The sequence below is a fragment of the Anopheles aquasalis genome, chromosome 3 (genome assembly GCF_943734665.1).
Source record: "Anopheles aquasalis chromosome 3, idAnoAquaMG_Q_19, whole genome shotgun sequence".
NCBI lineage: Eukaryota > Metazoa > Arthropoda > Insecta > Diptera > Culicidae > Anopheles > Anopheles aquasalis.
Window position 1 is genome coordinate 52,594,545 of NC_064878.1, and position 24,443 is coordinate 52,618,987.

Sequence of the window (24,443 nt, forward strand, 5' to 3'; positions counted from 1 at the left end):
CAGTTTGATGCCAGTTTCCGAACCATGAACACGGCACTACTGGCCGGTGTCGTTCTGTTGGTGGCGACGGTGTTCTCGCCCGTGCAGGGAGCGATTGATCCACCATCGTGTGATGCGTACGGCTGTACGTCGACGCTCCGGCAGGAGGATTGTCCAAAGGGTCAGTTCTTGATTTCGGGTGGTTCACTGAACGGTTGCTGCCCAGGGTGTCGCGGTGGCCGCGTGTACATGGCCGTGTGTAACGACAACATTCCTGATCGTCGCTGTGCCCCCGGATTGAAGTGTGGCGGTCGGAAGTGTATTTACGATCGTTGTAGGTATCGGAAGAGAGCTTTATCGAGCGCCATGCTAGCTGATCCTCTTGATCGTGATCCGTTACAGCTACCTGTCTGCACACGTTGCATCTCGATATGGATCTGGTCGGTTGGGTACCGAAATGCAACCTCGATGGTACCTACGCGGCCAAACAGTGTCGCGGTGATCGTCTATCGGGTCGTTGCTTCTGCTACAGTGACGATGGTAAGCGGATCTTCGGATGGGATTGGTATCGGAACACCGAGCGGATGACATGTGGTAAGTGGGAGCGCGATTAATGATGGCGCCACTCACTCACGCTCCTTGGCCTCAGCTTGCAGCCGACGACGCGATACGCTCGAGAGGGAGGGTCGGTTCGATGTGACCCTTCACTGTACGCAGAACGGAAACTACGAAGAGTTGCAGTGCGATTCGGGATTGTGCTGGTGTGCGGACGAGTTCACCGGAAGCGTACAGCTAGGGACGACGGTTGTACACGAAAGCCTCTGGACACTGCTACCATGCTGTAGGTGGATGGAATCATCTCTTCTGTTCGTTTATCTTAAAATCTGGTGTGCTTCGAACAGATAACAGCACGCTGCACGGTGAGACGTATTTGCGACAGTGCGAGAGTGCCGCCTATGCCCAGAAGATGATCCTCAAGAAGTTCTACACACGCGGTACGATTGGGGTGACGTTCAACGAGATTCGCTGCGATTACGATGGCGCCTACGGTCGCTTCAAGGTGGAGAATGGAGTGTAAGTGCGCCGGATGCTGTGCGATCGTGATCGTCCATTCATTTGTGCCCTTTTCTTCGTTGTGCGATTCCACAGAGTCTTCTGTACGTGGCGCGATGGCAAAAAAATCGGTTCGTTCCAGGTCCGGTCCAGCATGATGTCCGGGGTGAACTGCTGTACGTAACGCCGGAACAGGGAGCCACGAATCAAATCAAAAACATTAACCGAACTCGCTCGCTTCCGACAGATTGTGCCCGTGATACGATCATCTTTCGCGAGGAGGGTATCCCTTTTACGCTGGCCTGCGGTGGCAACGGAAACTACGAGTACTCGCAGGATCAGAACGGGAAGCTGTTCTGTGTCGACAGCGATGGGTTCGTGGTGACAACGGAGGTCGCACCGAACGAAGCGTGCGACAAGTTCATCTATAACTCCAACTTCTACGACGAGGAATAGGGCACTCCAGAAGCTGGAACGTTGGCAAAACCCCTCTAATAACCTATCGGATGTCAAAGCAACACGGTGGAGCTAGTAAATCGTTTTCACCATGACCACCCTGACCATTTTGTAGTTCCCGGAACACTCACGTGGCACGAAAGGGAGTATTGAGCAATTTCTCTGGAAAACACTGCAACAAAACATTCCAACCCAGAAGCCTCACGAAGTTGGTGACCTTATGGTGACCAAGAACCTGTTCCACTTTATTCGTCAACCACCACGCGCGAATGGGCACCTCGAGGTCGTAAATCTTTCTCGCCTATTGCCCCTGTTAAAGGCGAGTCGCCAAACCTCTCTCTCCCCCTCTTTGCAACAGCCACTACCAAGAGTAGTGTACTGGCCGAAAAGGTTAGCTCGAACCCAATTGACCGAGGCGGTGGCGGTGCTTTTGCTCGTAATTCTATCTGGCCACGGGGTATCGATTTCCAGTAACAATCGCCCAACAAGTCCTGACCACCCAGGCAGAGGCAGAGAGAGAGAGAGAGCGGAGGAGGAAAGGGAACATAACAATATGTCAACTTAGAAAGGTTTCATTTTGCAGGGATTTCCAGTAATTGTTTGTAGCGCAGCGCAGCGGTTCTATGCGATACGGGATTATTCCGGAGAATTCTATTCACCCCCCGGTAACGAGACGAGTCGGCCACACATAGTGAGCACGTTAGTGTATTGGATTGTAAAAAACATGAAATATAAACCTAACTGTAAACGCATATCATGCCTCTCGACATTGCCTAGATTAGATTGCGACAGAACTCTCTCTCTCTCTCTCGTATTACTAGACGCTTTCTCCATTAGAGAACGCACACCGAATGCAACTGGCACCGGGCATGTTTCGGAGGATGTATCGCGGATCGTAACCATAACCTATATGACCCATAAACCTCATTTCCCATCGCCGAAGAAACGCTTAACTGACACCTCGTGGCACTTACCTCGCGAAAGAAGCGGACACCACCAAGCGGTGCCCCGTTTTATGGCACCGGCTTCTGCAGCGGTCTGCGGTCTGCTATCTGCAGGGTGCAGTTTGGGTGGTAGAGGACGCTTGGCACTCTGCTGTTGACAGGCGCTTCTGCTCCTGAAGCTAATACCACTGGCACCGTAGCGCTCTTATCACTTTTATCACTCGCGATAGAACGCTCGCTCACTCGCTCGCCCGGCTGTGGTTCAGCGTAACCGTGCCATCGTGCACTAGTGCTGTCTCTTCTCCTTCGTTCTGTGCTGGATTCTGCAATCTTCACTCACTTTCTTTTACTTTCCGTTTACATTGTGTTTCCAGTGGTGTGGTTCTTCTCTTTTTCACGACACGCGACGGCTCCAAACGAAGGTGGAGGAAATCTGGAAAGAAAATGAAGAAAAAAACATCATGAAACAATGTCCACTGAAGAGCATCGGAGCGTACAGAGCGCGGCAAAACATCCCAACAACACGCCATCGATCGATCGATGGAAACGGTACGTGTTTTTGTTGTTGTTGTGGGGCCTGAAATAGATCAATCGAAGCGCCTCCGGCCTGATGGTCAGGGCCATTTTCACGCATCAGTGAGCATCGGCGCGCTGGACAGGTAATGAGAATGAGAGATTGGTATGTTCTCTGGTTGGACGAGCTCGCTGACCACGTGGTGGTGACTATCGAAGTTTAAGGTTTCACTTTCGATCATTCAAAGATCGTGAGTAGCTCCCGCTATTTGCACCATTTGGCACAACTTGTGACGTTCCCCCCCCGTCCCCCACCAAACTTGCAAAGGCCATTATGGTCCGGTACATTGGGTTCAACCCAACGTCGCCAAACAGTTAGTCATCACAGCTCCACGGTGCACGATGTTTTGCTTCGGAACCATCCATGCATGAAAGCATAATGGTGCCGCCATTCGGAGTGGAGGAAGCAATGGTGATGTTTTTCGATCGCGATCGCACCCCCGCGACCCCGTCGTCGTGTGCCGCAATCGCGATCGCAATGTTTATTTATTTATTTCGATTTTTTGTTGTTGCTGATCTTGCACTTTACTGCCGCAAGCTGGGCGGCATTCGTTACTGATGGTCTGATCGATGGCAGCGAAGGTGATGGTGGTTCTGGTGGCTGGCGGATCGATTCGCGTACGATCACTGTGGACATAAATTTAATGCTGCGAAAACACCTCGGAACACCTCGGAGCGCCTATGCTAATGCAAACTGGAACGGAAACCATTAACCACTCAACGCAACGCACGACGGACCGTGGTAGAAGCTCCATGAAATCGCGGGCGTTGCTTAGCATATCTCCCATCCTGACATGCTACTAAACGGTGTGAGAGGCCCGTGCGGTTCATTGTTACCCCGGCACAGAGACGTGGCCACAGAGAGAATGTGTTGTCTGCGCTGTTGTCTCCCTCTGCCCATGCTGCGATCCAAGCAAAACGATACAAAATCAACGCAGGTAACAAGACCGAAGACCGAGCTGAAAAAAGGCATTGAGTGGTGGGGGTTATTACCTCGGAAATTGGAGAAAATTCTTTCCTAGCCATACGTGTGTGTCTGTATGTGAGGTCAAACCACAGTCTAGAGGGAAGGCCAAGAACTCACCGTACCGGAACGAGAACAAAGCGAAGGAAGGATGCCTCATACGATGCCCTAGCGTACGAGCGAGTTGTTCAGGCACACAACACTCCCCGTACTTATTAACGGTGCATGAGGTCCACCTCTGGAGCCTCGGCTGGACGTCGTTGGAAATTAAGAAATAACTCCCGCTGGAATCCCTCCTTCGGCGCAATCTTTGACCGCAATTTTCGTGCCCTCATGGTACACAAGGTTCTGGTTATTGCGATGCCCGCTCTCCTATTACTTTTGGGGGCCCCTACCTATTATTGGACCAACAGCAAGGAATGGTTGCTCCGTGGTGCAATTGAATCATTTTGCGATTCTTTGCCTCCAAAAGACCATCTCATCGTCTGGAGAATCGGACAACCAATGGTTGTATTAACATATTGCCACCGGTCCGTACACATCCGGAAACCCCCCCATTCATGGCGCAAAGCTGAACGAATGGGATATTAATGCAAAGAGTGAATTTGTTAATCTTCCTTCTTTTCACTTAACGCCTTTACGCCATTTCGACCTGAAAAGGCGCCCGTACCGTGAACACGTTGGATCTTGTTCGCGCTTGTTCCAGTGTTCAGTGTGGCAGAAGAAGGAGAAGAATCGAACAACAATTCATCGAACGATGAGCAGCAGCAGCATCAGCGAAGCGGATGATTTAGCGCATTATCATCGACCGACAGACACACGGCTCTCCGCACCGCATCTTGTTGTTCCAGATTGATTGGCTAGATTTTGGCATAAAATATTTGCAGCATCATTCCACGCACAGTGCGCCACGGGCCGTTGTTGCGCCATCGCACTCCATTCACTTCGGTGGCCCGTTATCGTAAACCCCGAGTGAAGATAACGACGTTCCGCGCAGTGTTTGCAGCGCAGTTTCGATTTGGATACTTCCCACAGCCCCCGTGTCATTTGATCGATGCCGGTGGCAAGCAGGTGATGCAATTGCGGTGTGCCGCGAGCTGCAAGTACAACGCCGGTGACGGTGACACGTTAGCTGGAACGGCGACACGTTCCGTTCGTTGACTCACTCCCGAACACACAGCCATTCGTATTCGATTACGTTCGCTGCCCCTCGCGCGGCTCCGTTTAAGCTCTCCGTTTTCGGGCCGCAACCACAAAACTCGAATGTCAATTTCCGGCTGAGTAGTGATTCATAATTTCCGCTCCGCGTGAATCAAGATCGTCGGGCGCAGAATCCGGGAGGCCGAATCGACGCAGTTCTGTCGCAGCTACGCAGCCAAGGAACGATCGGTTTTAGCTGTGCAGACATCTGTTGAATCTCTGGGTAGAAAGAAGCAGCGCTTTTCGGCACTTAATTAGCACGTACGTGCTCGATGGGAAGGAGTCAATGCCATCGGACAGATGCGCTAGTCGAGCAACTATCTAGGCATCCCGATTAATTAGCAAGCATTCTCTTGAAAGGATAGTCGAAGAACGAGCTAGTGAACGCAGCAAAAGGGTGTTTACAAGCACGACCTAACGATTGGCACCTTGTGCTGAGGGTTCTAGCACATATCAGACGCGCGAAGAGGCGACCGTGATGGAGCTCGTCCGCAATTAAATCTTCTCCTGGTGGCTCCATGTATGTTGCGGGGATATGTCTGATGGTTCTTGGCATCGGAACGTGATCAGCAGCGGTTCGTAATTTGTCTATTGTTCACCAGCGCAATCACTAATCTCGGTCCGAAAGCTCACGATTCAACTCAGCCACAATTGAAGCTAGTAATTATAGGTGGAACAAAGAGATGGGATGGGATTGGCAGCTGCGCATCCATTTTATATCCTTAGCATCCAAGGTGTTTATGTAATGTACGAAGGACAGTAGAAGACGTAGAAGATGGCCAGTACCTCATTGCGCGCAATTATCTAATGGATATAATTTTACAAGCCCCATAAACCCCTGCGGTCGTCCTCTGTATCATACATCCATCACACACATCGGGGGCACCATCAGCATCAGCTGATGACACCACAAACCACCAGATGGGCTGGCAAGCGATCCGATGGATGGATGGATGGATGGATAGCACTCACTCACTGCCTCATTCCACAATATTATGGACGCTGGTTTTTGTGGTGATGGCACGTGGACCACCATCAACGTGGTGCAGGGGGGCCTGTACTGCCTCCCTATACCCTTTCCTTCCGCGTATGCCATCCGGGACCGGTAAATCCACTTTGCCAGCTGTCCACGATGCGATGCTAGCGCGCCATGGAGTGTAATGGGGTGGTCACAACGTGAGGCGATCAAAGTGTAACGGTACTCAAGGTCAAAGACGTGACTAAGTCGTCGCGCCGGTGGCTCCCGGTATACGGCACACCTTATCAGCTCGGCATCGGCATCGACCGGGTGGGTGGTACGAAGACCGTGGCTTAGACTTTGGGTCACGCTTTTGCTGGATTTGTGTATGGATTCTTCGCGTAAAAGGCTTCGTGTAAACAAGCACCAGCAGCGAGAGAGTAGGTCGTTGCTTATCTGTGATTAGCAGATAATAAATGTTCATTACTTTCCATTCCCACCAGGCCAGACCACCACCACCACCACCACCACCAGAGGGATCCATCCACGCGGACAACCCAATGACAAGCGATACTAATGCCAACGGAAAAGGCTGAACCACAACCAACTACCAGTGGGGTGGACTTCCTCAAGACTAACGGAATGCTAATGTTGATTTTAGCACTCTTGCAACACACTCCTCACACCACACTCGGCACGGAACTCCGCCAGGCGCCAGGCCAGGCGAATGGTCACGGACTTCTCGCTAATTGGAAGCATATTCAGTGTTCCCGTTGCGCTGTTCGGTTGCAACTCACACTCGCACACAGGGAGGAAGATGACCAACCGAACCAACAGTGGCTCCTGACAGTTCCGACAGGCACTTGACGTCCGGAATACCGTTTTGGCCCAGAAACCAAGTGACGCCCGGAACAAAACTTGAAATTCAAAAGTTCCCTTCCGCCAGAGAGAGAGAGGGAACGAGAGATTAGTGACGGTTAGCCAAGAAAGCCCATATCATCGTTATTAATCTTGATCGCTGCTAATTCGGCTCCCTGGCCCGGAACGCCATCTTCGGGGGCCCGGGGGTTGCACAGAGAGATACAAAAGCAAAGTTGGCCAAAAGTAGGGCGCACGTACATCAACGTCCGGGCACGTTGCAGCAACTTGTCAAAAAGGGCTGAAGTGATGAGCAGAGCAAGGAGGAGCCATGCCATGCCGTGGCAGCGGCGGTGGCCAAGCCAGAGAGCCAAAAAACCTGTTGGTGGCTTACGCGTATCTGTTGCCGTGGGTCATGGGAAAGAGTTTCAATTTACCACTCGGCAGCAGCAGCAGCAGCAGCAGCCACAACCACAGCCAGACAGACACACTACGGGAATTCCGAAATACGACCGATACAGAGATGAGTATCGCATTAATACCACCAGAGTGGAACTGTGGGCCAGTGGCCAGTGGCCAACAGAAATGGTTCATCAATATGCACATTGCAATTTCGATTTATCGACCACTCGGCTCCACTCTCACCATCCAGTGGCTCTTCAGTGCCCCCTACCGCCGTTCCTCCCCAGGGTTGACCCGCATTCGGTCACGAATCCGGATTATACCTTCACCCCAAAACCAGCTGCAGCAGTAGGCTGTGGAATGCTGGGCGCGTACATTGGTCTGTTGCCTTTCGGTCTGTTGGTTATGGTAGTGGTAAGTCAATTGACATTACAGCCAGCACACGGATCAGCGGCGAGTTGCCATGGCGACCATCGGAATGAAGGAAATGGTGCCCGCAGCATCATCGCAGCGCGACTCACGACAGCTGGCTAGCGGCAGTCACCTTTGAGCCTATTTTGAGCCCGATCCCGGCGGATTCAAAAGTTCAGCGCCAATTCAAACAAAAATTTAAATGACTTCACCATTAGACACGAGGCTCGTTTGCCACTACAGCTCATACCATCATCCCAGCGACATCGCTCTCGTCGACGGATAACCATGGGAGGCGCGCAAACGTCGGTGATGGGGTTTGAATTTTTCATCAGCAACCTATGAACTCCAGAGCGCGCCAGGGGCCCGGCATTATCCCATCGTTTCTCCCCTTTGCCAGATGAGAGGAACTATGCTATGAATAGCAGCATCGCAGCAGTCCGGGCACAATCAGCCCAGCCTCCTCTCTCTCTCTCTCTCTCGCGCGCGCGTTGGTGCCTCAGGCAGCCTTGTGCGCTCCGGATCGTTGCCGATGACCTCCATCAGTAGCAGCAGCAGCAGCAGCAGCAGTTCCCCGACCCCTTAGATGATGATACGCGGGGTACAGGTTGGTTTGACGGTACCAGCATACGCCTCAGTGCACTGACATTGTGCCTTGACACAATGTCACCATCAGCAATCGTCGATCTAGATACCGATGGCGATTCTCCAAATGTCAAACTAAGCTCCATTCTCTATTCCGTCTCGCCCCCGTCCGATTCCTGATTCCATTGAAGTGCGTTGTTTGGATTGGCGAAATCAGACTACATAAAACATGCAACATGGTATCGGTTCGTCTACACTCCCCCCCCCCCCCCCCCCCGCGGCTTCCAGGTTGCGGTGGTACAGTTTGTGTAACGACACAAGTGGAAGCCCCACCAGACACACACGCCATCAGCTACCCCTCTCGTTTGCCATCCACCGCTCGGCTGCAATTACTTTTGCATCTTCTGGACATTCACCTGGAGTTGTTAGTGCTGCTGGTGCTACTGTAGGTCTTCCTTTTCACAGAACACACCACGCTAGGCTACTTGCTTGTTCTTCATCTCGCTGTGCTGTGTTCCTCGCCGGAAGGCATGAATACTTGGCACTCGGTGCCGTCAACACTGCTCTCGACTTGAAGACTTCCGTTTCAATGGACCCGTTGCTTTTTGGACTCTTTCTCTCTGTGTGCTCCGGAGAAAACTAATCTCTAGCTTGCAGCGTTGTGTTTTCCAACCTAACTAGAAGCAAAAGAAGTCGACAAAGTAAACGAAGAAGCCTAAGTCAACTTCAAAAAGCCTCGAAGGGCTACCGGGCACTTTGCTACCGATTTCGAGAGTGAACCGAAAATTTGTCGAAAAGGAAAAGTCGATGACACCCACTGGGGTGAATAATATTTTTCTTACCCACAGGGCACCGAGTTTAGGCCACCATATGAAGATCCCACAGCACAGAACGGAAGTTGGTTCATATTCAAATTGCCATACGGATTGCCAGAGCGCCCGGAAGCTGTCGAAATGCAAATGCGAAGAGCTCAACTTCGGTGATACACAAACTTTGGTTTGCGAGAACTTTATGGCAAGGTACGCATACCACGGTACTACCTCTTTCCACCCTCCCTTTTTGCTATTACAAGTGTTCAACATGGACCCAAGAGACGCAGAGAGAGACTTGTGTACGACGGGCGGTACACACTTAGAGCGACAATTATTGCCAACACGCGTTCTACGACACCGACAGCAAACAAAAACCCGGGAAATCCCGCCACTCGCTACCACTTAGGCCCGGCCCTGTCGGTACACAGGCAACCGGTGCAACGATGGCGGTATGACGACACACGCGTGCCTCTCACCCTTCCAGCACGCGAAACACGCAGATCTGGCGCGATTACGAAACGTAACAATGCTCCGTGGCCCAAGTGTGCGCACCGATGCTAACAACCTTTTGTCATGAGCGAGCGCTTCCGTCTTCGACCAGCGTTGTCATTTCGTGCGGTCCTCCTCGTCCTCCGACTCTGATTCCTGTTTCTGGTTTTGTGCCGGTACGGGTAGGCGTAACGTGCTGCCACCGTTTGGCCACACATTGTCTCGAGTGGAATCCCGTTCAACTCAATCCGTTCACTCTTACTTTCCTTCTCTCTGTAGGGTATGGACACTTAAGTTGGATAATGTGTCTCCAGAGTCCGAAGGGGGCACACGCCATCCCCGGGGCATTATCGGATCGGAAGAACGGGTAGATTTCATCCCATGTGGGTGTGATTGATGATTGATGATGATTCGCCGGGCGTAACGAGTCGAAACTGTTCCAGTGTCCACTGATCGAGATTGAGGCACGGACTCACCAATTGATCAAAAACGCCTTCACTTCCATGAGTTTATGAAACAACTCGCCCAGTTGTACTCGATCGCTCGCACTGTAACCTCGATTATTATAAAGTGCTTGTGATGACTTTCAACTCAACTTCTGGTTCTTCGCCGTTCTGCCTTCCACCATACTCCCAGACTTTAATAGACGAAGCTAATTGCCCGCAACGAATAAGATTCATCTCTCACTCATTCCGGGAGCTCACGGCAACCAGTTGGGGTCAGAATCCATCTCCCCTACCCAACAAGAAGAAAAGGAGAAGAGGTATCTTCACCCGAAGCTGAAGCTGATCCCCTACACACAACACTTCGATTTCGTCCATTGCGTTACGCGCCGTTTCGGATTCGTGGCGTGGCGTGGCGCGGAGTCTCAGAGAATTACGTCGTCGACCGCGGCCGCAGGGTAGAACCTACAAATTACCGCGATTAATTGACCACGACGCACTCTAATTTGTCGTCGCGTCGTACGCGTTTTGGTCTCAGTTCTCACCCACTAGGCAGCAGACTGGCAGGCAGGCAGGCAGGCAGGCAGGCAATCCGATTAGACCACACTGCTGTTGCTCGCGTAGCTGCGCTGGTGATCGAATTGTTGCTCTTTTTTTAATTCGATTCCAAGCGCAGGTCGGAGCGAATGGGATTTGTAAATCACGGAATTAAATTACCGAGCTAATAGACGGAACGTTCTGCACCTTTAAATGTCATAATCTTAACCGGTTAGTGCCATATCCGAGAAGTGAAGGCATCAAGACGCGATCGTGACGCAACTCGGGATATTGGGAGGAGTTAATTGATGCCCGTGGATTATGATAGCTATCGACAGATTGATCCGGAGAAACGAAACAACTGCAAATGCGATGATGAACCACATTGACATAACATCGATGCCAATCAGCATCCTTTCATATTTACTAATGCCAATACACAAGAGGAGTACAAATTAATAAATCCCATCCAAATCTAACCGAAACTGGTCCATAGGTAATAGGCACCCCGTATTGTATTGTCCAATAAAGCCCCCGGAAAAACATCCAATCTACTGCAATTCCACGTGGCGCCAGAAATCGGGCCATCGTTGCGACACCGAAACTCACATCACGCCACGGATAGACAGCATCTCTTGAGCCTCCCAAAAAGCTGTGCCGTGACATAATGCAGTTTCGAACCACCCCGCCGCATCTCTCTCTGTCTCTGCCTCTCTCTCTGCATCTTCGAAAACAAAAGCGAAAAATTAAAAAGTCAGAAAAACGACACGAAACCGCATTGTGCAGCAGCCACAACCATAATGCTCCTCCGACTCCTGCGATCGACTTGCGAGCGACTCCGAATTTACCTTGAGAACGTGGCACTGCACCTCAGACCTGTCGCCGATGGTTGTGGTGTGGCCGTTGCACAACTGGCTGGCACCCTGCTTCTCGAGCTGCAGGCAACGATGCAACGATGCAAGTTCGAGTGGCTTTTGATGCCAGCCTGGTCCGCCGGCGTGCATTTGAGCTAAAAATGGAAATGAAAAACCACGTTCCACACACCGAGAGACAGAGCTGCTGGTGCTGGTGGTGTTGCGGCTGCTGCTTTTGTGCAGCTGCAACTTGCTCCACTCCCCCTCTACTCAAGGTGCACGAGGTGGTCAGAATGCAATCATTACACCCCGCTCTATGCCGCACGATCAAGCCACGAGGTAGGTATCCGGTAAGGGCCCTAACCTTCGTAGTAACTCGCAAGCGGATTTTATTTTGCTGCTCTGAACACTGAACGCCTCTTGAACTCGGTTGGCGGCGCACACACTTCAGTGTGTTCGTTCGCACAAAAAAAAAAGGGGGACCAGAGAGCAGCGGCTCAAGCGAGTGGCTTCATGTAGCGCTATGTGGCAGGTCATCGAAAGGGAGTCGAGCATACGCATCTGTGGCACCAGAAGGGGGGGCATCATCTCCACCGTCATCAGCACCACCGCTGGGGCGATCGATAGAAGTTGAAACTAACAACTTAACTAATGAACTTGGCCCCTACAAGCTGCAAGGTCTGCTGGTGAGCTTTCTCCCTCTCTCTCTTTCTCTCTCCGCCTTCGAACACTCGTGTAGCAATCATAAAAGAAGGGAACTACAGTGGACGAATCAGCCCCAGCGCCGAGATGGAGCCTCTTCACCCCATAGTGCCGTACCGTTATCACTTGAGTTCGTTACTGACAACCGGGTACCGGACCACCGGTGCCACCCCATGAGGGCGCTCGTTATCGTAAATTTGCAGGCATCGCTGGGCTCGTTATCGAGAGCCGGGATCCGGTACCATGCGATGACAGTCAGTATCCTGACCATTAAGAGCGAAAACATTGGGTAAAACAAATTTGATGAGCACGGCCTCACGGCAGGGGGGGGGGGGGTGTAGCAGAAAGTGGAAGCCGGAAGGACAATCGTAAAGAAGAGAGAGCCAGAGGGAGCGGAGAGTAATTATAATTAAATCTTTACAAAACCCATTGCAGCACAACAAGCAGCGGCTCCTCGTTCCTCTTGTGAATGTAATGTTAGCAAAGTAGTTTAAAAATGTTGAAATACTTGCCCCAGACTAAACAGTTCAAAACATACAGCTGCAGAATACGCATACTTCAATGCTCATTATGCTCTCACACCCGGCAAAGACTTTTCAGGGACATCCACAAAGATTTCCAAATTCGCTCACTAAGCACGTCACCGCCCGGCCAGGGGCCTGGGTGGGTACGTTGACATATTGTCACGCGCATTTTCATTTGCAAACAACCATAAGAGCGAGCATGTTTGCGGGCCCCATGCTGTCTCGTGCGCCAACGGCCATTTTTGGGGTGTTTGCAAATTTGCCATCAAACGATGAACGAAATCAAATTGATCGTACAAGGTTGCTGAAGCAGCGAAGCAGACTGGCGGGCCCACTGTGTTTGCACAAACGCGCGTTCGCACAGCATAAAGGAAGCAGCATTGCACACAGCCTCATGCTCTCGCTCTTCACTCACAAAACATTTCAACATTTCTCCGATGGTGGAAGTTTACCTTTTGCCTGGTGGTACTTCACCACACTTGAGAGCCTCGTTTGGCATGATTGACCGGCGTTAGCATTAACGTCAAAACATAGCATACAACGATACGTTGTTGCAAGGTGGTCCTCTCACGTGGGCGAGTCTGCATTCCATTTCTAAAGCTTTGTAGAGTGCTCAAAGCTGTACTTTTAAAAAGCGAAATTATGTGGCTCTCCCTTAGCCACCTACCAGACCTTTATGCCTTTGCAGTCACATTGTATCATCTAAGAGATCCATCCTCGCACCTATTGGCCATAAAACAAAGGCAAATCAATTAAACAAATCCCTCAACGTGGCCACTCAACAGCAGCAGCCTCGCCAGCGTGACTTTTCCTCTAATGGCGCACGGATCGCGCGAAACACAAGCCCATCATGCTTGGCAATAAAACTGATATTGCACTTCCACCTCAATCACCACCTATCTGGCGCTCTAGCCTCCATCAGATGATGGCTTTCTTTCTTTGCGAGCGAAAGCTTTCACGCCAAAAAGACACTCGGCGTCGTCGTCATCAGTGCCGGCCATGGGACCATTTGTTTGTTGGCCAGGGCTAGAAAGCATCGACAGTAACGCAAATCAGCTAACCTTAACCAGAAGCAATCGGCCATCGGCCCTCGTCCCAAAACGCAACGTGGCGATTGTGGCAAAACGGAAATGGAGTTTCCCTTTTTTCGCCGAATGGAGAGAAGAGTGGTTTGGTTTGGTTTCCTCCACAAAAGGGCGTCCGGATTCGCTGCTACTCGTGCTGATGCTGCTGCTGGCCAACAACAAGCCTATTAATAAGCGAGCTAAAAATATCATCTCGAGTGTCACACACCATTCTAGAACCACGTCACAGCTCGGAAGCCGCAGCAGGAACACCAGCGAAGCAACACGGTCCTGTTGGCGTGTGCCAAATGGAAATCGGATCGGAAGCAACCGGAAGCGGCTCTCCGTATGATGGACAGCCCGCTTCTTCCTCTCGCTCATGCTGCTATTTATTCATCGTCGTGGCCAGCAGCGAAAGTTTCATCTGTCACGAGACCGACCACCTTGACTTTGAAGTTCCTTTTCCGCAAAATGGAATAGCAGCCAACAAGCGATGGTTCATCCCTTTGAAACAGGATACTCCCTTCGATCGACGGAGGAATAAAGGATCGGCTGGCAGGAAGAGAGACGACTCGTGACGACGGAAGATTAAAAACGTCTTCAACGCCCCGTCATAGCCACGCAGCAGTAAATGGATTCCTTTCCTTTCAGCCGTTGGAGCAAATATTTTCTGCGAAAAATAGTCCGATCCTGGCGGCCAGATGGTGATGACGGTGGTAAAAGGTTTTTACTCCTGCCTTTTCCGACGCCATCGTTGACAAACCAGGCAGCGCATGGGCCCGGTGGGGACAAATATTTGATCAAAAATCAATATCGGAGAAGCGAGGACCGATTTCTATGGATTCCAGAATCGATCCAATCCGATAATCCCTAGACTGGCGCACCACCCTCGGGCACGGAGAAGCGTTTGGTGCTGGAAATTAGATTTCCATCGAGGTAAAACATGCGGATACACACAGCCACACCCGGTTGACTTCATAAATCATTCAATCAACGAACGGTGTGGTTTTTGGAAGGCAGGTTGATTTGAATACGCTCTCCACTGCGTGCCAATTTGGCGGAGGTCAGCTCCGGCTCCGGGAGGTCACTTTGAACCGAACGGACTCCGTTCGTTCGTACGACGACCTACGTGACGATAGGCGAGACGAGAGGAGTGATTGAAAGCAGGAACTCAAAAGCAAGTAACTGAAGATAAAGAGCCAAATTCCCAAATTGTTATTCTAATCATGCCGCGCCGCACCGCAAAGCGCACGTTGGTCGGGCGGCATTTTCTCACGAACCGAACGGGATGGGTGAGAGACCGGCCGTGGGACGAGATGTCACCTTAAAGGCCGACGATTGGCTCACGCAGTGCGGGAATGCATGTGTCGTCGACAATGGAGGTGCTTTACTGAGACACATTGAACGGACGACGGACAGGTTGAGGTGGTTGTTGGATGGGCACTTCAAAAGGCACATTTTCCGGTACTTGACCAGCTATACTCTTCCCTTTTTCACCAACAACATCGCCGACGGAAACCGGAATGTTGACGAGCATGTTAAGCAGCTGGTCGCAGGGACAGTCCCTTCTCTTTGCTCACTCGCTCCGTTTATGTGAAGGTAAAATGGTTTGCTAAAAACGTCGTAAAAATCGTTTTAAAAGCATTACGAGGAACACTTTGGTTTACATGTTTTTGCTGACTTTGCGTTGCTACAATACAGCTGGACCAGGAACACCTGTCCTGGAGAGCGTAGCGGAGAAATTGACGACAAATTAAGGAGAGCGAAACTCCACAGCACATCCATTACATGAAGATGTGCATCTCCATCAAACGGTCGAGCGCGTGTCAGCATGACCAGTGACACGGTGAGCGACATAGAGCACAAGAGCACTTACACGATGAAGGCTGCTGACAGGGCCGTAAATCGTCCGGAACATGTCCATGCTTCCACGTGCATCGAGCATCGAGTATTGTGGGAAACTGTCCTCCCAATTTTGACCGTCTAAAATTAGATTCCCAAATAGTGCAACGGCTGAACGGAATCCCAGTGGGAATACACAAGAAACTCTACTACAGAATATTTCAGAGATTCCTTTCCATTCCCAATCGATGCCGATCACCATACGCGATTAACAGAAGCGGCATGTTTTCCTCCGTGAACATCGGATCAAAAGATTGGCGACTTTTAAAAATAAATTCATTGCATTCCTCGCCCCCTTTGAGGGCCCCTCCATAACAGCATTATTGGCATTGTTTCACCCATTGTTTCATCCATGAGCGGTGAAACCGCTCGCTGACAAACATTTTTGATTTCACTTTTCGCCCTCCGCCGCTGAAAGTGGCGTTCCAAGTCCCACTCCAATTTGTTCCACTAACTAGACATCGTGGCGAGAGGAAGCAGAAGAAAGTGTCGTGAGGAGTGAGTGACTGTCACCGATCGGTTGAATCCGCTGCAAAACACGGTGCCACAGTTGCATGCACATGCACTACAGCCATGTGATGGTGAAGCTCATTAACTTGGCGGCTTGCGAGAAGGAAATGGACCCGGGAGGAAGTGAACTGGCTCCCAATTCGCCGACAAACAGCAGCAGCAACAGCAGCAGCAGGAGATTAGCACCGTTAAATGGTTAATAACGAGGCAAAGTCCAACTCCTCCTCCACTCGAAGCACGAAGTGATCGGAAGTAACTTCCAACAGCCGATATACTACGCTACGTCCCGCACTTCCGGGCTGTCTCGCGGGCCAAGTAAATGGATCAATTTTTGATTGATTTTGCTGCGCAACCAGCGACGACGACGACGACGAAGGCTAGGCATGATCGGTACGCGATAAGTAGTCCCATTTCCCAGCGCTGTCGGTCTCAGACCGAACCGGACCCTATTCAAACCCTTCCATCAAGATCGGAAAATCGGGTTCTCCGCCCTCTCCGCGGTCCATGCATTTCGCCTGCCGCTTTTCGAAGCTGAACCCCGTGGCCCAGGCTTCGACATAAATTGCCAATTCCGGCGACGCAGCTGTGTTTACCGTCACTAAACAACTGCCTCTTGTTGCGTCTTGTTGCTGGTGCTGCTACTGCTGTTGTCGGCATCGGAAGGCCGTAATTTTGAGCTAGTTGAGGTTGGTGGGAAACACAGACCGGGGTGAGGTCTGGACTGCGGAGTTTGCCATTTTTTGGTTGGAAACCACTGTGAACCGTAGATGCAGATTGTTTCGTCAGAATAACAACGCCGTTCGGTAACACTATGGCGCCACCCCTTCTTCTGGTGGATGGATCACACTTCTAATTTCCTCAAATTAACTATTCAACCTAGCGCGTCCACCGTTCTCCATAAATCTTGATGGCGATATCCCGTTTTGGGACAAAAGGAAACGCGCATTACTCTTTAAGGCCGGGAGGTCGTCCAAGTCGAACGTCACGAAACCGAGAGTCCCTTCAAGGTCGGTCTATGCGACAGGGAGATTTGCGTACGTCGGTCGACCGGGGTGTGCCGCATCGAAACGCAAATGGGCGTAGGCCGCACCCGAGGGGCACGGAAAGCTCAAATTTGAAACCTCCGGGGGTGTGCGTGCCAGTTGGATGCGTTGGCGCTTAATTATGATTTATTTTCATTGGATAATTTATTTATTTTCTCACCAGCGGCCACGGCCACACCAAGTGGATTGTATCGCGCCTCCACCGCGCGTCCGTCCGTCAGTCAAGTCAGCGACAGCATCAGCGTTTGTTGATTCTTTTATGCCTCTTCTTCACATCATAAACTAATGCCCCCACCGGCGCCAACGAAATGAAATGGAATGCTTTTTTTTTGCACGAAAATCATGCCAACATATCATCAAAAGTGGTGATGAAATGGGGGAGCTCCGGGTGTACCTTCCTAGCGGAGTAGAGCCAAAATCAATCCAAGCTCGCTTGTGGATTGCTCGTGCTTTCACTGCCTTTCTTTTGGCTATTGTTTTTGAGGTGCGCTTGGCCGAGAGGAAGATGTGATTAAATTGGAAATTCATTTTCTTTTCTGTTATCTTAATCAATGGCGCGAGTTAAACTTTAATCGCGCAGAGGTCACAGTAAAAACTCGGAACTAGAACAGTGTCTAAATAAAAAAAATCAGCTTAATTACAATGCCATTAGATTAAAAACTGATATTAAACCAATGAAGCTGAGAACTTCATGTGAACTGTGAATCAATATTTGTTTGAATTTCCCCTTCCAAAAAATGCTTTGCTTTTGAAACATAATACGAAACCCTCTCAAACACTGTCACATCGCGCATCGTCATGACCACGGCCCGCATAAGCCATGATGATGAAAGGCGACAAATCACCCGAGAATCGTTAGCGCTGTCGCATCGGATTTCTTATCTCTGGCCGCCGGAACACACCGACCGACACTGCTTCTTGGCCGTGACCAGACAGTGTCTTCTTATGGAAGGGAAAAAGAAAACAAAAATAAAAATGGAGCCAAGCGGTGACGGACACTTTCCACCCAAACGGACTGGCTTAAGGTCTCTCCTCTTTCCGGCATGCCGGGCAAACCACCGAGTCCGTTGGTGTCAACGTTCGCTCTAATCGTTTGCTCTCTCGATCGGCGCCGTCCCCAAGCGGTACCGCTATGTTGTCGAGCATGGGACCTTCCTAATCGATCACAATCAGTTGTATGTGGGGCGCGCTTCATAGAGCTGACATACATAGGCCATAGTGTAGGTTTTATGAGCAGCAGCAGCAGCAGCAGCGCAGAGGTCTTTGGCCAACGCAACAACGAACTTTGTCCCCACCATCGCTTCGTCGATGCATCGAACGCTGCCAGACGAATGCAAATGAGCTGATAAAGAATGTTTATTCCCTTCGGAACGTAACCGTCGGAGCCGTTTTACGAACGAACTTGAATCGCGATGCGATTCACAAAACTGGGCAGGTGACTCTCGACTTGGCACTCGGCGCATTCGACCGCACGTGATCGCCGGCAGCCTTCGGTGGTAGTAGTGGCCATATTCTTGGCCGTTCATCGGCCACTGCTGCAGAGACAAGTTCATATCCGACGTCTTGAGTGGCCGGGCAGCTGATGAAGGGATGAATTATTTTCATCGCTGCACTTTTGCAATGCAAATGCACACCCGGCATCAGCAGCAGAAGCAGCAGCAGCACCCAGACGAATCGCAGCACTGACGGGGCGTGTGACGATGGGATTGGGATGCAGAGTAGGACACCAGGAGTGGCCCCACCTCTGCTTGATTACATCGCAACCACGCCGACGAGCGCATTTGAATGAATGCACTGTGGTACATTGATTTAGTAAACAAAGATTTGCATTAACTACGAAATGTCTCTCTCTGCCCCTCGCTGTCTGTCTGTTTTGCACAATTTAATGCAATGAAAGTTGTGGAAAAAAGGCTTTATGTTTCTGTGTGAGAAGAGCGGGCACCGGATCAGGATGGAATTGTCATCTGACGATGGGAATGACGGAAATGCATTATTCATGCGAGTTATACTTTGTAGGTGAATGAGCTGAAGACATAAAGTCAATAAAGTAAGTCGCTGCCAGAGTATGTGTCACGAGTTAATCCAATCTGCAGGCAAAGCAATGGGAAAATTACTTTCAGCCCCTGGTGAACATTAAAAACAAAGGCTTTACTTACCCCATTAAATCAATAAATTTAACGAAATGTTTTAGCAGCGAATCAAGATCAACAAACGACGACGGGATGTCGCTGCTGCCACTCGGCAAAATAAATTGCAAACACACAAAACGCACGCTTCAATGTAAGCGCAACATAAATTCAACGGCGCGCTCGCGCACATGCAACTGTACTTCCGATGCACTCGTTGGATGCGCTTTCGCGGCTGGAGAAAGAATAATGCCACGGCACCGAAACCGCTAGCTCGAACCGAGCAGTAGCAGCATATTGTGTTAGCGGCAACTGTTGCGCACGATCGTCGTTGTACGCTTCACACCACGATCACGGTGCGTGGTTAATTGAAGAATTCGTTCATTATTACCACCGCCAAAGCGAATGCAATCCACGATGCACCGAACTGCGGACGGTGCTGCGGAACATTCGTTGCACCTTGATGTGCAGGAGGCGGTTGGATAGATAGCAATGCAGCAGTGGTGGCTGCTGCTTGCATCCGTACCCGATTTCAGCTCCATTCTCTGTGCGTTACGCATCAACCATTTAGACATGGCGCAAAAAAAAGAAACACCGTTAGCGGCGTGCGAGAGCGGCTGTGCGGCTTGCATCGATTAAGGTCGGAAGCGAATTCAATTAGACCAGGCCACAGCCAGCCACAGCTTCCACAGCTGGCTGCATCGCCAATATGCCCGTGATTGTAGACTCGCCGAGAGCGACACATTGTAAAGCTTTTGAGATAATGGCCAAGAGACCATAAACACATCAACAAATGCAGATCAAGAACCGCAAGATAACATCCCCAGACGGTCCGCTTTGCATACGCCACGCACACCGGGAGACGAAAGCAAATAAACACATTTGCACCAGCCTCCACCAGAGGACAAACGCTTCTTCAAACGGTACAACCGCGTATGTGGCTTGTGGTGTCCACAAGCCGAAAAGCCCAAGCTTGACCCAATCTTCGAGCGATCCGCTTCGGTTGCGTGAAAGGTTTCGCGCGCTCGCTGTGCTGAACTCTCGCGGTCGACGATACGGGGCGATGACCAGCGATTAAGCTGCCCGTGATCACCCGTGTGGGGTCAATCAACGGAACGAAACGGAACGGAACCCAAGAGGCCCAAAAGAAACTAAAGCCTGCCGCTGCCGCAGGAGGAGAAGAGCAAAACAAAGCCAACAACAAAATCATAAAGTGACTTTCTGAGTGTCTGAGTGCGAACCACACGTCACCGTCGTCGTCTGGCCACCCGTCGTCGCACCGTCGAGCATAAAACCAGTTTTTCGGGCGGCGATCCAACCCGACCGCCGATGGCCGATAAGTTGTGAAGATGGGCGAACGAACGAGACCTGCCGCAGCATCTTGCCTTTCCTGCTGCTTTGGAAAAGAAGAAAAGTTGAAACTAGGAACACGGTTCGCGTGGCACAAAGATGACCGACCCCAGGATTTCTTGCCAATCCCACGCGGATCACATTCACACGGCACATGGGTCTACATGCTGGGGAGATTTAAGATTTGGAGCTTAGCAGTTCACAACTAATGATTGGTCAATTAGTGGCAACGTAAGAAGTGCCTCGTGGCCCAGCCGTACCTCATTAGCTGTGAAAGTGATCGAGTTCTATAAAGGGCATGAATGAAGGGGTTGATATAGAGAGAGAGGATAGTTTATGGTGAAGTTTTCACTTAACGAATTCGACAATCATGTCTGGGATTTACTGCAAATGGACTCCGATTGTCTAATTTATGGTAGCCATTCGCTGCTGGCTTTGGCACGTGGCCATAACCCTTACGATTATGCAAATCGACGTCCAGTTCGCCCCCAAAAGAACCAAGTCCAAGTAAGGCCATCAAGAACTGCGCGGCACGCCAAAAAGCCATCCTTCTCTCCTGTAGCGTCTATACATTCTTGGGATTATACACTCCAGCTCGGCGAGGGGCATTTAAATTTTCAAAACAAAATTTCAAAAGTTGGAATCCCAGGTTGCTGGGAGGTTTGGAGACCTTGAGACGCGACCGTGTACTGGCGCACGACAAGAAAAATGAGAACCGCCAACATTATGGCCACAAAAGGGTGAAGCAAAACTCGCCACTTCGCCACCCTGCCTGCTTGCATTGAAAAGTGTACAAAAAAAAAACCCCGCGCCGAAAAGATAAATCACCTCAATTTGTCCACTTTGGTTACCAGCCACTAGCACTCCCTCCCCTCACTGGGTGACATACCCCGTGATCAAGCGTTTCCAAGACCATGTCCCAAGCCCACGACCTGACCTAGCAGAAATCAAAGTAACGAAAAACCACCACCTCCAAAACCACATGGAAGCTGTCGTCCGACCGACCACGAACCGAGTGGACAGACGGTGGCTGTAGAGAGCCACAGAAATCGCCATGTCACACACAGAGGTTAACCTCGACGCGTGGAGGGCTCCCCATCTACGGTGACGAGCGCGCACACGCCACGAAAGGTAGACCAACTTTTAGCGTCCACTAAGTTTGTTCTGCTTGATTGATATGTTGTTTTTTGGGAGTGGATGACACAGGGGAAGAGAGAGGGAGAGAGCTAGATAGATGGAGAAACTAATACCAGAGTTGCTGCTACTTGGAGGAGTGGCAAGTATCATGCAGGATATGTTCATTGCCTTGAGACATTGCTTATCCTTTGAGACCTCCGAGACATAATCCTTCGTTTAGCCACCTAGTGAGCAGACGCACCCTGAACTCGCGCGTTCGCGCTCCAGTTAGTGCCATGCCAGGCGGAGGAGAGAAATTTTTTGATTAAATTTCCCAACACACAAAAAAACCACCCCGGGTCCCCGGTGCATCTGACCATTATTAAGTCTTGGCCACCGCTGGCGCCCTTTTTATGAACGAAAATTAAAGCGATAACCATGTAGCCAACGGTCGTTCCAAACTTTCCTTTCGCTTACATAAGCCTTGGAGTCTCGTTTTTGATTTATTGTACCTCCATGCATGCATCGCCGATCGACTTTAAACGCATCGATGCCTGTCTCTCTGAACTGGTTTTTTTTTGGTTTTCGGGACATTTATCAGCAACAAACCGTGCCCACGGAGGATGCCGATTCACGGCATGGTTGCGCTCGTTAGTCGGGATAAGATGCCATTTTATGACCTCGGTGACAACCGTCTGGTCCCGTGGATTCCTGGGAGTTGTAAAATGCAAATTCAAAGAGCCTCCGATCTGGCGATTCCTCAAAGATCCAACCATTGTGCCAAGGCATTGTGTCGGGTGCGGCCGGGGAGCTTTCGCTTTCAGTGGAGCAGCACCACCAACAACAATAACTCCAACTCCATCGAGACCACCGAAAATGAAAACATTAACTCCGCAACAATGGCACCGTTGCACGCAATGTAGTGGCGGCGTAAGGAAAATTTGGAAGTCAGTAGCACACCCCAGCAATGGTGTGCCGGTTGATATCATGCCGAACGCACCATCATCGCATCGATGGGCGATCGTCCACAGACCATACCCCCTCACTCTGGGGCGCTCCTTTTTCGCGTTTGGAAACACTTTCTCCTCCAACTCCGGCTCCGACAGAAAGAAAGTCCGTTCTCCGTTCGCAACTCGACGTCGCTCCGGAATCGGTTGTGGTTGTGTTTTGGTTTTTGGCCACGACGGATTTCGTTGGACCCAAAAACATACCACCGGGTGGGGAGCGCGGAGTGGAAAGGGTAGAAACAGGATTTTGCGCCGGCAGAACCACTGGTGCGACGGTCAGAAATAACGGAACTGGCGGATGATGAAGCACAAGTGTGGGGAGAGAGAAAAAAAAACGAAGAGCACTGAAGCCTGATAGCGGAATGTTGTGAATGCATTTTCCGGTTTGCTTACGACCGACAAGCGTACGATCTCGGATCTTCTTCTTCTCCTTCTTGCGCTGCTGCTCACGCGGATTTGATCGCTCGCGATCGCTGAGCTGGCTTAAGCTGATGGGGTTCGCTTCTTAGCGCAGCCTTTGTGGCAGCAGCCGCTGCATAGTACAGTTCTTGAAAGAAGTGTTAAGTGAAATTAATATTTCTTGAGTGATTGCTTCGTCGGCCGCCATGAAGCCGTCATGCGTCGCTGCTCGACTACAACTGTTGCCGATTGTTGTAGTTGAGGGAGAAACGAGGTGCTGGTACGGTGAACGCGGTCATCCCAGACCGATGCTTACCGTTAACTCCGTTCCATCTTGGGTGCTGTGACCTCGTGGTTGGAGCGCCGAGTTGACAGTAATACCAACAGCTTCAAACTCTGCCTCAGAATACCATGTACCTTACTCGTTCCTAATGAGTTCCCTTCAAAGCGATTTATCTCTCCAAAAACGGAATCCATTGCCGTTAGGCCTTAAGGTTCCGTGTCGCACAAATGGCACATTGCGCACTCAGATTAGAACCGACTACCGGCCAATCATCACCAGTTCATCGTTCGATTGTCCGTGTAGCACCAAACATAGGAATTAACCTAGTCGAAGCTTACGAATGCTTCGATTTCAGCCTGGCCATCCACAAACCGAGCGCAAGTCGTTGTGCTAATCCGCTTATAAGTCACTCGCTCGATTCTCGATCGCGTTCGGCACGTTTTCTAACGCTGCCTCATACCGGTTCCGGGCGGGTTAATGAAACGGAAGCGAAGCGATATCAAGGGAACGGGCGGCTAAGCTGTTCAATATTGACATTTCGATGGCGATTGGCCATCGCCATCGGGACTCCGTAGGGCAATCCGTAGGGGGAAAGGTAAACATATCAAATGGATCCTTTTACAGGTTCAAAACCGGAGATTATCAGCTGGAGTCTTTTCAGCTCATTCCAGGCCAGCAGAAAGAAGACTAAAATTGGAATCTGATGCGGCTTAAAAGCTGACATTGGCTCTACTTGACTCGGACGAACATGAACCGAAAGGGTAAACACTCATTTAGACACCAAAGGCACTCGTTCATCAGCCTTGTTTTATGTTAATTCAAAGACGGCATCGCGCTCGGCGGGTTCGATTGTGGCCACGTGTCTAGAGAACCACTTTGTCCACTACACCTGGCATACC

General features: G+C 50.7%; 2 protein-coding genes across 6 annotated transcripts in view; one reads left to right on the forward strand and one right to left on the reverse strand.

Moving 5' to 3' along the window:
* The window catches only part of LOC126577927 (uncharacterized), a 53,109-nt gene that overhangs the window by 26,344 nt on the left and 2,322 nt on the right, over positions 1-24,443 (reverse strand). For all 5 annotated transcript variants that reach the window (XM_050239994.1, XM_050239995.1, XM_050239998.1 and 2 more), the window contains one exon: positions 2,463-2,865. The gene's annotated coding sequence lies outside the window, so the exon portion shown is untranslated. The remainder of the gene's footprint in view (positions 1-2,462; positions 2,866-24,443) is intronic.
* On the forward strand, positions 25-2,163 carry LOC126576755 (uncharacterized). Its single transcript, XM_050238060.1, has 6 exons — positions 25-313; positions 382-573; positions 629-820; positions 882-1,053; positions 1,129-1,208; positions 1,280-2,163. The coding sequence occupies exons 1-6, from the start codon at positions 25-27 to the stop codon at positions 1,486-1,488; spliced, it is 1,134 nt and encodes a 377-aa protein (XP_050094017.1). The 3' UTR covers positions 1,489-2,163.